This window comes from Gekko japonicus, unplaced genomic scaffold (genome assembly GCF_001447785.1).
Source record: "Gekko japonicus isolate JY-2015 unplaced genomic scaffold, Gekko_japonicus_V1.1 scaffold126, whole genome shotgun sequence".
Taxonomy (NCBI): domain Eukaryota; kingdom Metazoa; phylum Chordata; class Lepidosauria; order Squamata; family Gekkonidae; genus Gekko; species Gekko japonicus.
Window position 1 is genome coordinate 254794 of NW_015162477.1, and position 12222 is coordinate 267015.

General features: G+C 39.0%; 1 protein-coding gene across 1 annotated transcript in view; it reads left to right on the plus strand.

Moving 5' to 3' along the window:
- The window catches only part of SLC12A2 (solute carrier family 12 (sodium/potassium/chloride transporter), member 2), a 91235-nt gene that overhangs the window by 42170 nt on the left and 36843 nt on the right, over positions 1-12222 (plus strand). The window contains 3 exon segments of the mRNA XM_015405796.1: positions 8670-8821; positions 9677-9784; positions 10948-11071. Of these exon segments, the coding sequence (XP_015261282.1) occupies positions 8670-8821; positions 9677-9784; positions 10948-11071 (384 nt within the window).

The following is a 12222-nucleotide window of genomic DNA, read 5'->3' on the forward strand; positions in this document are numbered from 1 at the left end:
CTAATAACTTTTACATTTATACATCTGGCTGCATTCAGACAGTTCTGTCAACTGGTGTGTGCATAGCAATCTGTTTTTCTGTTTTATTGAATACTGCTAAAAAATTGGAAATACATCAGATAAGCTAGCATGATGATATGTTTTTCTTCTCCTGTGCTGTAATAAAAATAACCATTCTGTTTCCAGCAGCTATAAAGCTGTTTTAATAACTGTGTCACATCAAGTTGCAACTGATTCATGATAACCCCAGGACCATGTGGTTCTGAAGGCAAGAGACAAGCAGAGTTTTTTTGTCATTGCCTTCCTCTGCCTAGCAACCCCATTCTTCCTTGGTGGTCTCCCATCCAAGTACTAACCGTTGCTGACCCTTCTTAGCTTCCAAGCTCTGGACTGAGAGTGAGCTACTCAGGGCTATTCAGGCTGCTTTACAACCACTATATTTAGTCATACTGAACTTTTCACTTAATTTTTCTTACAAGATGCTTAATTGATACACATTTTAAAAAGTGAACATGCATGCACACAAAGTAGAAATAGCAGGGGAGAGATTCTCAGTAGCTGAGCAGGTAAACTGGCACCCAGGTTTTCTGAAAACTGATTTTAGATTTTTCAGGGTTTCTTTCAAAGTTTTGACTACTTTTGTAAGTAACCTGTGTCTTAGAAGCCAAATATACCAGTTTTATCACTCATGTTTGGATGTTCAAGGGGGCTTCTTGATTTTCCAAGCTTCTTGTACCAGATTTTGGCAAAACTGGACTAATTATTTCTTTACTGTTTACAGCCCTTACAAGGACTGCTAAGGCCCTTAACCTTACTAAAGCCTGCTAAGGCCCTTAACCTTACTAAAGCCAATTAATTTTTCATGGATTCTTTGGAACAGGAAAAACTCATGGTAAATTAACTTCCTTAGCCACGACCATTGCCTGTAAGTGAGAAGAGCCTTGTTTTCCCCCACATCTCCAGCAATTTGAGCTAGCAGAAAGGTTTAACTTAATGAGAAAATGTAGGCAATTAGCAATGTATTTATGAGTACTCCTTTGGGCAGCCTGCTGCTTGTGAAATTTATACATGGTGGGAAAACTACTCTGCTACATAGCCCAAAACTATAGTAATTTTTGTCTCATACTTGCAGATAACTATAAACGTTGGTCAAGAAACTGCCAAAGGGTGTTATTTATTCCCCATTTTTCTCCCCAAAAGGGGACTCAGTGGCTTACAGCACTTCTTCCCCCTGCTTGTCAGTTTTTATCCTCATGAAAACCCTGTGGGGTAGGTTAGACTGAGTGTGTGTGATTGGCCCCAAGTCACCTAACAAGCTTTCATGGCAGAGTGGGGATTCAAACATGGTTCTCCCAGATCTTAGTCCAACACTCTAACCACTGCACTACACTGGCACAGTGCTTACTTGCAATCCGTTATACAAGTGGTTTTGACATTGTTCTTTTTTTTTAACCCCCCCGAAGGGGTATTTTTATTTTGCATTAGACTACAAACTACAAAGAAAATTAGGAGGGGGAACTACAACTAGGGATAAAGGAAAGAGAACCACACTAAACTAAAAACCCAAGAGGAGGAGATCTTATTTCTGTTAGTGTAAATGTTAGTATCACAAGTGTTAGTATCACAATATACTTGTAGAGTTCCTGCTCATCTTCCATGTTTACATGTTACTATGTTGTTATAAGAGATCTTTCTGATCATCTTCGTGTTCTTCGCTTCAAAAGGCCAATTTCCAAGTTCTTCTGCCTTTACTTCGGCTTTCTGTCTCTAAAATCGTAGACAACTTTGGCAAGTCCAGCACCCGTTTCTGTAGCAGAGTCTTCTTCCGTTCCAGAGGTAGCAGAGTCACTGGATTTCGTTTCTTCCTCCTTAGACTCTTCCTCTGTTCCAAGCTGACGCCGCAAAAACTCTTTGGCTTTGAAAATGGAGTCTATCTTCTCTCTTTTATCGTTGATCTTAAAGATGACACCTTCTGGGATCGCCCACCTGTATGTTATTCCATTAGTTTGAAGAAAAGCAATCAAATCTTTGTAATTTTTCCTCTTTTGCTGAATTTCAAATGGAATATCTTTTAGCGTCTAATTATATTTCCCATTTTCAGTGGAGTTGCTGATGTTGCTTTTAAAATGGCATCTCTAGTCTGTCTTCTTGAGAATCTGACCACAATTTCTCCAGGTAGGCTATTTTTTTTAATATAGTTGGAGTATGCCCTATAGGCCGCCTCCGTATCTTTTACTAGTTCATCCACTGTAGAGCCTATAACTGGAGTGATGATCTCGCTAAGCAACCTCCTCAGGTCCTCTTTTGCTGCTTCAGGAACTCCCTGGAACCTGAGAATCATATTGGCTTTTTCCATCTGTAGTTGCAGTACATGATTTTCTTGAAGATTTTGCTTTGTTTTCACCTCTCCCAGTCTTTTCTTCAACTTCTTATTTGAGGTGTCCATCTCCTGGATTTTCTCATTAGCCTGCTCCACTTTCTTTTCCGTTTCATTCAGCTGGAGCTGTTGAGATGCAAAGTTCTTGTTCATCACAGTCAGTTGCTGGTTAATACCATTGAGTTGCTCCATCACCGGCTTGAGCATATCCGCTAGTAATTTAATGACGTCTGCACCCTCTTCCGGTTTGGGACTCTGACTGCCTGGCGGTTTCGTTTTTAACTTTGCATGCTGGGCTGCCATTTTTCCGATTTGTTTACACTTCCCACCGCTTTTTCCCAACTCAAGAAACTCACGATGTCAAAAATCAAGTAAGTCTCTCACAACACACACGCTACTTTCCTCCCCTCCTTTCCCCCTTTGCGTCATTCATCGGTTATTCGCATAAGAGGCGTCCCTCTTTGCATCCGCTTCTTCCCGCACGAGGGGGGGGGATCCGCTTTTCTATAAGTCCGTTTTATTCAGAAATCACGTTCATTGTCGGTCAGATTCTCTGACCACGCTGCATTTTAACGATCTTCCGCTCGATCTCCGGCGCTTGTCCCAGTCAAACCAGCTTGTGCCTGAAGGCCACACAGCGACTGGACCGTCAGGGCAGAGGGGAGCCTCAATTCTCCGGCATTACGCCATCGACGAGGCTACCCCTCAAAAGCCCTATGCCCTGGAGCCTATCGCAAAGGCTCCGTGGGGGTGTCACTTGAGGTGGCACCCCTCCAGGCTGCTGGTGTGCGATTCGCCCTCCCGCGGCTCGGGGAGAGTGTCCACCATTGCTGCGTCGTAAACCGGAAGTCGTTTTAACATTGTTCTTGAGTTCCTTCTGAGGAAGCAGAACTCTGTAGGGATGTGCGGCATGATCTTTTTATCTATGTCCTTTTCAGATGTAGCTACAAATCTGGATGGATCTCTGCCATATTATTACTTGACATTGGGAGTTGTCTCCCCGCGACACTATTTTCTGCTTGCCAGCTTTGATTGCTAATTGGATGAGATTTTTAAAAAATCTTGTGTCAACTATACAGTTTGTAATTGCGCAGTTCAGGATGCGGGTCTTATTATAGAAATCTCTAAAGAGCCTGGGTCTAGCATGCTTTTGTAAGAATCCAGTTTGCATCACTGTTCAAACTGGGGAGATACTATGAGCTTCAGGGAGAACCTTGCTTGCAATTTCTAAAGTTTCTTATAATTTGAATGCTCAGTTTTTAACACATTTTTAATGTGTTTCAGACTGCTATAGAGAAATGCATGTTTTCCAAGTATCCAGAATTGTAATATAGTCAGGTTCTAAATAGGATAAAACAGTTATTAGCAGCAGATTTTGAGCTGATATTGTAGGTATTTTAGAAATCAAACTTGGTATTGTACTAGTGTAACTGGTCTTCCCTCTTCTCCCCTCCCTCCCAGCTGTCCTCTGTCACATGATAAGTATCATTCCCAGGACCTTCCTGTTGTTGCTTTAAAAAAGTTAATCTGCAGATCAGTAAAAGCAAAGGAGAATTCCTTCAATGTAATCTCTGAAAGTAATTAAATAAAATATGTTTACTTGACTCTTTCAGTAGGACCAGCAGTTTAGTTAACATGGTTTTCACTAATTGACTAAATTAATGGGTCAATTCTGTGCATGTTTGTTAATTAAAAAAAATCCCACTGGGTTTAAATGGAGACTCTAAAATAATTGTACATACGATATGCACTCTTTCTCTTTACAACATCTAAGAATCTTAAAATCATTGAGCCAGTGCCTGAACATAAGCTGCAAGAAGTTAGTCCAGCCGAAGGAGCTTCCTTCAGCTTCTGTGGCTCTCTGGTTGGAAGGCTCCTTAGCTTATAGTAGAGATGTAAATTTTCTTTCAGAAAAAAGTGGACATGTTGGGAAAAACTGAAATATATACAATACCTACTGTCCCATCAAGCCTGAACTAATTTGACTTTATTAACAACATAAAATGCATTGTTTATAATATACTGAGCATATAAAACTGCAATATTTGACAGGTTGACACTGTAATTCCAGTCAAAGTTGTACCCTTTAAGAATCATTATGATACAGCTTAATAGATGTAGACACATCAGGCATGCATGTACCTAAACCAGAGTATCTTAACATTGAACTGAAAGGCAAGCCCTGGCCTTACTGTCTGTCTGTCATAAACAGGGGTCATTTTGTAGAAAAAGAGGTGCAGGAGCTCATTATCATAACTCATTAGCACAACTTATTTGCATATGCCACACCTCCTGACATCACCGGAAGTGTGTCAGAAGGCAACACCCACCACTCAGGCTCCACTGGACTGTTTTGGATGGCTAGCTATTGGGGGGCGGGGGACGTGCAGATCTGTCCTCGCAGAGGAGGGAGAGCTTGTACCTGAAGGTGGGCCGGGGGGGGTGGCTCTGCAACTTACCTAGCTGCTGCTTGCTCCTCGTGGCCCGACTGAGGGCTGCTGGGAGCAGGGGGCAGGGCTTGTTGCATGTGCCCGCCCCATGGGCTCCTTACTGCTGGAGCGCTGCGCCTGCGCGCTCCCACAGGAAATGACCCCTGGTCATAAATATGAGCCTGTCTGTGCAGGAAAGGAAGGTTATAAATTGAAAATAATAAATAATATGGCAATATCCACTTTTGAATGAGAGAGCATTATTTTATGACCTTGAGACACTATTGGCAAAACCAGATAGTTCTGCCAGTTTTATTATCTAAGCCAGAATTACACATATGTAGCTTCTTGGGTATTTTTTCTGATTTTAAAAAAAGCTTTATTATTGGCTACAGGATTGATGGGTTACAGGGGCAAGGAACTGGCTCATGGGGGCTATTCAGGGCTGTACCACCACTCCTACACCCTATTTCAGTCTAGTTCCTTTTTTAAAAAAATAGTATTTTTATTGATTTTTACAACACAAAAAGAAGACAAACCATGACAATACACAGACATCTACAAACACACAAAAAAGGGGGAGAAAACCACACATAACTAACTGGTTCCACATTTCCCAACAACACATCTCAGATCGCATTTCTAAGTGTATTTCTAGCCATATTAAACAAAGAAAGAAAAAAACACCAAAACTTGGAAATCAAATTCAAATACTTCTTTTTTATCTGTCTATAATTCATAGCAACATTTTAACAACATCAACAAAAAAGAAAAAGAAAAAACAGAACGAACAAAATAATCTTAACTATTATTAGGTTATTCTGATTTATCTCATCTCAATTAGCATTTATGTTTGTAAAGTTACCAACATTCACTTTACTTCTAACTTTCTTTCTTTCCTGCTTCCTTAGCCAACTTATCACTCCTTAACATTACATTATACTGTATAATTTCTTACTTATACTCTTATAACCTTTACCTAATATATAGCACTTTATAACCATTACCTACTTACTTACCCTATTTTGTAATAGATTAATTTACCAACTTGCCACAAACCAAAGGAAACCTCGAAATTCTTAGCTTTAATATTCAAGCTTCTTCTCTTCATATTATTACAAAGTATCATACGCTAATGCTTCATTTACTCCAAAACAACTAAAAGAAAAAAGACAAACTAACAACTGTTTATAACCATGGGCTTAAAAATAGACTAACAGTTTTATAAACACATTGCTTTTATCTTTATGCCCCCTTTTACCGTCTTGTAAGTTAAACACCCAATAAGGAGAGGATCAGGTAAGCTGAAACATCAAAATTCTTAGATACAATATTGACTAAGTATTATCTAAACTATTCATGCCTCATACATCTACTAAATTCTCTTCCTCTATTTCACTCTCGTTCCTGATGTCAAAAATCAAACATTTTGTAAATGTACAGCAAAATAAGAAGCAGGTAGCGCTTTAACAAATATTCTGAAATTCCCACTCTATCTCCATCTTGCCTGTTAATTACATAGAATATATCACACCATATTAACAACTAAAGGATAATGCTGCACAGATAACTGGGCTTCAGTGTAGGAAACAACACTGAAATGCCTAAATAGCCAGGACCCAACCACCTGTCCTTTAGCAAATTATTTTCAACAAAAGCAACTTTCTCTGATTATGTTCAGTAAAGCTTGTAAAGCACTTTTGACACAAAACTGTGTCATGAACTTTTATATTCTATGCCTGATTGTCCTCTTTGCTCATGCAGTATCAGTGCAGGCTGTTAGAGAATGTTTGGATCTTTAATGAAACTGGAACAAATTGAAACCTCTGGCAAAACTACACAAAACAAGTTAAGATAAAATCATGACTTCTCTAAAGATCTAAGTTTCCAAGTTGAGAGAAAGACCTAGTTGCAGGTTATGCTAAAACAGAACTGTGTGACTTTTTTTTTCAGCACTAAGGGGGCCTTTTAGCAAACCTAATGGCTCCAACAGATTCTGTGGTATTTGCATATTTCATTGCACAAGACAGCTAGCAAATGAACAATGGGATTTCACAGTTGATGGACAGGTCAAGGAAGAAGTGCAGTGTTTTAGTTTCACTTACTTTTAGATAGGGGAGTTTAGCTGTTTTTGCAGTTAAAAATGCTCTGAAGTTCACTACAAATTCGTTAAACACTTCAGACAGGCTTTCTGTATATTACACAAATACAACAGTCGATTTGAGGTTGTGTTGCCTAGAGTTGACAGATCATAGTTTTTCCCTGAACTGGGTGAATTCTAGCAGCTGAGATAGTTGTCTTCTGCTTGTTTAAGCAGGCTGCCTTGAACTTTTAGAAGATGTAAGATGTATATAGTCTAAATAAACAGTGAAAAACCTATTAACTTTTGTAGCTCACCAGTCTGTAGCATCATGGTAAATATATATAAATATTGCCTGCTTACAAATATGTAAACAGTGTTTTGTAGAACATAGATTTGAGTTTCTCAGAATTTGTTACATTGATTTTGCAGAGTCTTGTATGTTGCTTTTGTTTTCAGACCACAGTTTGTAGCATTTTAGGAAGTCTGGGAACTTTTCAGTTAGTATTCCAAATAAAATGAGCACCTCAAATTTGTATCTGGCTTTGAAATGGTCATAATCCAAATATATTATACACTTAGAGCTTTCTAATTTACTTGTTGGTGCACTAATATTGCATATCTCTCCATATCTGTGCACATATCTCTCCATATCTGTGAGGGCTAGTATTTTAAGATAGTTGAGATTTACATGGCTCCAGCAAAAGTTTGTGAACTGTCTAAAGGTACTTATATTTTTCAATTCTATTTTAGGTGTTCCCAGTGCAAAAAAAGATGCTTTATCTTAACAGCTCTGATATAGTGTTGTGACACTGAAACTAGCTCTGTGACTACTTGAGTGTTAACCTAAGTTTTGTATAAATTTGAGGGTAAGGGTTTGTATGCAGTGACTTGGCCACAGTGATCCATGCGACAGTCACCTCGAGGCTAGACTACTGTAACACTCTCTACATGGGGCTGCCTTTGTCGCAAATCCGGAAGCTACAGCTGGTGCAGAATGCTGCGGCCAGGCTGTTGATGGGTCTCCCTAGTAGGGACCACATCCGGCCTGTTCTGAAAGCACTGCACTGGCTGCTGATAGCGTACCGGATTAGCTTCAAAGTGCTGGTTCTCACCTTTAAAGCCCTATATGGCCGGGGTCCAGCATACCTAAGGGACCGCCTTTCCCCATATGTTCCCCTACGGGCACTACAGCCGGGGACGCAACATCTCCTGGTGATGCCAGGCCCCAAGGAGGCCAGGCTGGCTGCTACCAGGGCCAGAGCCTTCTTGGTGGCGGCTCCTACCTGGTGGAACGAGCTCCCGGAGGAGATCCGGGCCCTGCGGGACCTTGTACAGTTCCACAGGGCCTGCAAGACGGAGCTCTTCCGCCAGGCGTTTGAGTAGGAGCCGCCACTACTGTACCATCATTATCTGGCCCTGGAAGAAAGAACGACAGTGCCAAGCGGAACAGACGGCACTGAGTGGGTATAGCAGCATTAATATGTCATCTTTATGGAAGATCAATTCGGAACATCCAGAGCACTTAATAATGTTGTAATATTGTAGAAATGATTTTAAATGGTTTTAAATGTGTTTTATGTGCTGGCTTATGCCTGATTGTGAGCCGCCCTGAGCCCGCGTTGCGGGGAGGGCGGGCTATAAATTGAATTTATAAAAAAATAAATAAATAAATGCATGTGTGTGTTTAGTAAATATTTAGAAACAATCTTTTCTCAAGTATATTGGAGACAAATATGGTGCAGTTGGCTTTACTATTCAAAGATTACATACTTTGCTCTAGGTGCTTGTGTTGTGCGAGATGCAACTGGGAACATCAATGATACTATTATCCATGAGCTAACAAACTGCACTACTGCAGCTTGCAAGCTGAAGTTTGACTTCTCCTCCTGTGAAAAGACAGGTTGCCCTTATGGGCTAATGAACAACTTCCAGGTGAGCAGTGACTTTTCTAAATTTGGCAGTGTAAACTGAGTGTTTTCTTGATGATTTCTGCACTTAATATAAATGTGGGAGCAGACTACAATAGAGTATTATATGCATATGAATATGATAAATGTCTGCTCAAACTTTTAGACTTCAAATCTTTTCTCAAACTTTTTGAAGTTAATAGGAGGAAAGTAGCTTTTACTTGTGGGCTGCTGTTCATAATATTTAAATTCTTCACTCTGAGCTTAGATTTTTCAGTCTGAACCATTTTTAATACCATGACATCAGTTACTATATATTTATAGATGGTGTGATTAGAGAGACAAGTTTTTAGCAGAGTTGAAAATGTGCAAGAGAGGCATTGCTTCTCATGATGAGCACACTGATTTTACTCTACTGATATCTCTGGTCAAACAGGCTTTTGAAAGATACAAATCTGCAAAACTTATTTAGCAAAAGTGTCTGAAATAGATATTTTCCCATTTAAAATGTCTAGAGAAGGCTACTATTTGCCTCATTAACATCACCACACACTGTTTTTTCCCTATTATTGCTATGTCTGTTTCACTCCTGTCTTGATACATAAATATACACCTTCAGTTTCATGTCACTATTTTATCTGGTAGTAAGTTAATGTTAGAATGACTACTAACGGTTAAGAGTGAAAAATTAAATATGACAGAACTTACTTTGACTTCAACTACCATAAAATAATTTTTTGAGCATAACTGTTTGCTCAACAAGAGAAAAGCTCTAATCCATATGCTCAAGGTGTTCTTTTGCCTACTGAATTTAACTTAATTTTACACTAAAGCTCCTTATGTTAGACCTGCATTTCTTATACTCACGTTCTACTTCTAGGTAATGAGTATGGTATCAGGATTTGCACCTTTAATTTCAGCTGGTATCTTTTCTGCCACCCTTTCTTCTGCATTAGCGTCTCTTGTCAGCGCACCTAAAATTTTCCAGGTAAGAAGTTGTTTGCAGAGTTTTTAAATCAGCACTTTAAAAATGGCTTTTTAAAAAGCTGTATACATGAGATTCATATAGTGTTTCTTAAGATATTGAGGTCTCAGGGCCAGAACTAACCTGTGTCAGATAAGATAATAATACCTTTTATAAATCTCAGCTCTACTCATGCATGCTGGTAACCATAATTTGGAAGTAATACATACTATTACAGTTTGATTATTAGTTATTTCCCCAAATCCTTCTATACCTGTGTCTCAGGAGGGGTTGTGAGCACTCATCTGTATATCTAATTCTGAACTGGGCCTTGGAGTATGCATCAAACATTCACAAATAGGGCCGGGGATGAATAGAGGAAGATTTCTCTAAAAGTCTGCGGGAAGTCTCAGGTTGGCAGAAAATTATTAACTGGGGGGTGGGGTTAGAGAACCTAAATCAGAGAAGCACTGTCTGCTTCTTTAAGAAAAATATAACACTGAGATGTCAAAAGACTATGTTGTGAGATCTTGGCAGCAATTTGAGGGGTTGGTAGGCATCCAGTAACAAATATTGCAAGGTCTGAGTGTAAGCAACAGGGCAAAGGGGAAGAGAAACAAATCAAAGATAAAATGTGGAAGGGAAGGTATAGATAAAAAGGGAAAGCTGAAAATGGTATGGAGTAGACTAATGCAGGGGAGAAAGAGATTATATAGGGGGAGAAACAACAAGATAGGTGGGTAGGAAAGAGGAAAAGGGGAGGGGCTACCAGTGGGAGAGAGAGCTGAAGACTGGGGTGGAGGGAGAGGCTACAGGTGTTGCCTGTGGAAGGGAGTAAGGAAAATCAAGAGGGAAAATGTCATCTTACTCCTCCATGAGTTTGCAGGCCCCTATTTATATGTACTATGGATGTATGGGAAATTATATATTCTTAAGATAATTCTAACGTTCTATTTGAATATAGAAAATTTACTAGGTAGAACAATGTTGTTGTCCACTTCTTATAATTTCCCCACAAACCTGAAGAGAACAGTAGGATTTGTGATGTGAAAAACCAGTACAGTTTTGACTGTAATTGCATTTAGCATACACAGATCAACTGAAGAATGATCTAAAAAGATTTGATGATTTGCTGTTCTTATATTGGTATATGACTGTAGCTGAATTGCTCCCATCTTTTTTTCTAGGCTCTGTGTAAAGACAATATTTACCCAGGTTTCTCGATGTTTGCTAAGGGCTATGGGAAGAATAATGAACCTTTGCGAGGATATCTTTTGACCTTCTTGATTGGGCTTGGATTCATATTAATTGGTGGGTGTGATTTATGAGCTTTGTTTGCTAGAAAGGATTTTTGTCTCATTTTCCTGTCAAGTTGTTGAGAAGCATTGAATATGATCCACATTAGAAATCAGACAGCCAGTTAGATTGCTAGCTTGAGCATGAAAGAATCCTTAGGTTAATGATCAAACCACATGTTGTACTACTCGATTCTGTGGTACAGTGGTAAATCTAGTTTTTACTATATATATTTTGACAAAATCAGATTCTGAACAAAACAGCCTCATTAGCCCGTTTGATATATTACAGTGAATGAATGTACAACCTGCATGTGCATGCATATGCCAGTTTGTAAGAAAGAGCCAGTTTGCATTCACTTGATAGATGAAACCAGGGACCAGTACCTGGATAAATGTGTGGTTTAAATCACATGTTCAGCTGTTGAATGTAACATGAGAATTAATCATTGAATGTATAAAGAAAAATCAAATGTAGACTGTACATGTGTTTACTATATTTGTGAACAGGACTGATTTGTAGTTTTATAGAACTGTGATTAATTGGTTGTGTATGTTGTAGCCCATTTACTTTGTACTTCGAATTTAGTTAAATATTTTTATTTTGCTTTTCTCCCACATTGGGGACTCAAAACAGTGAAATATACATAATAATTTTTTGTATTTCCATCTTTTACACCTGTTCCCTGGTAGGTCATCTTGTGTAGTCTATGTATATGGACTATGCAAAACCAGTAGCAGAGTTCCTAACTTGTAACTATTGGTGGGTATCCTCTGCAGAGACATATTCTTCTGGCTATTTCCTCAGTAAGATTGTTCAGAGCTCATGATATCAAATTTGATGCACTCTGGCTATGTTTTCTTCCATAACCATGGAACTGGGTGAGAAGGTGTGGAGTTCATTCCCTCATCCTAGAAAAATCAAATGTAGACTGTACATGTGAAACTTGTCTTGTACTTGGAACATTAAAATTATAAGATTAAAATGTCCTGTCTGTAGCTTACAAAGGTGCTCCACCTCTCAATAACTTGTTTCCATTTGTGTGATTGCAAATAATACCCATGGTTCCGTCTTTTATTTATTCAAAATATTTTTAGCCAGCACTCTCAGCTAAAAAGCTGTCAAGGATATTTATTTTTACTAAAAATTAAAAAGTAATCAAAATA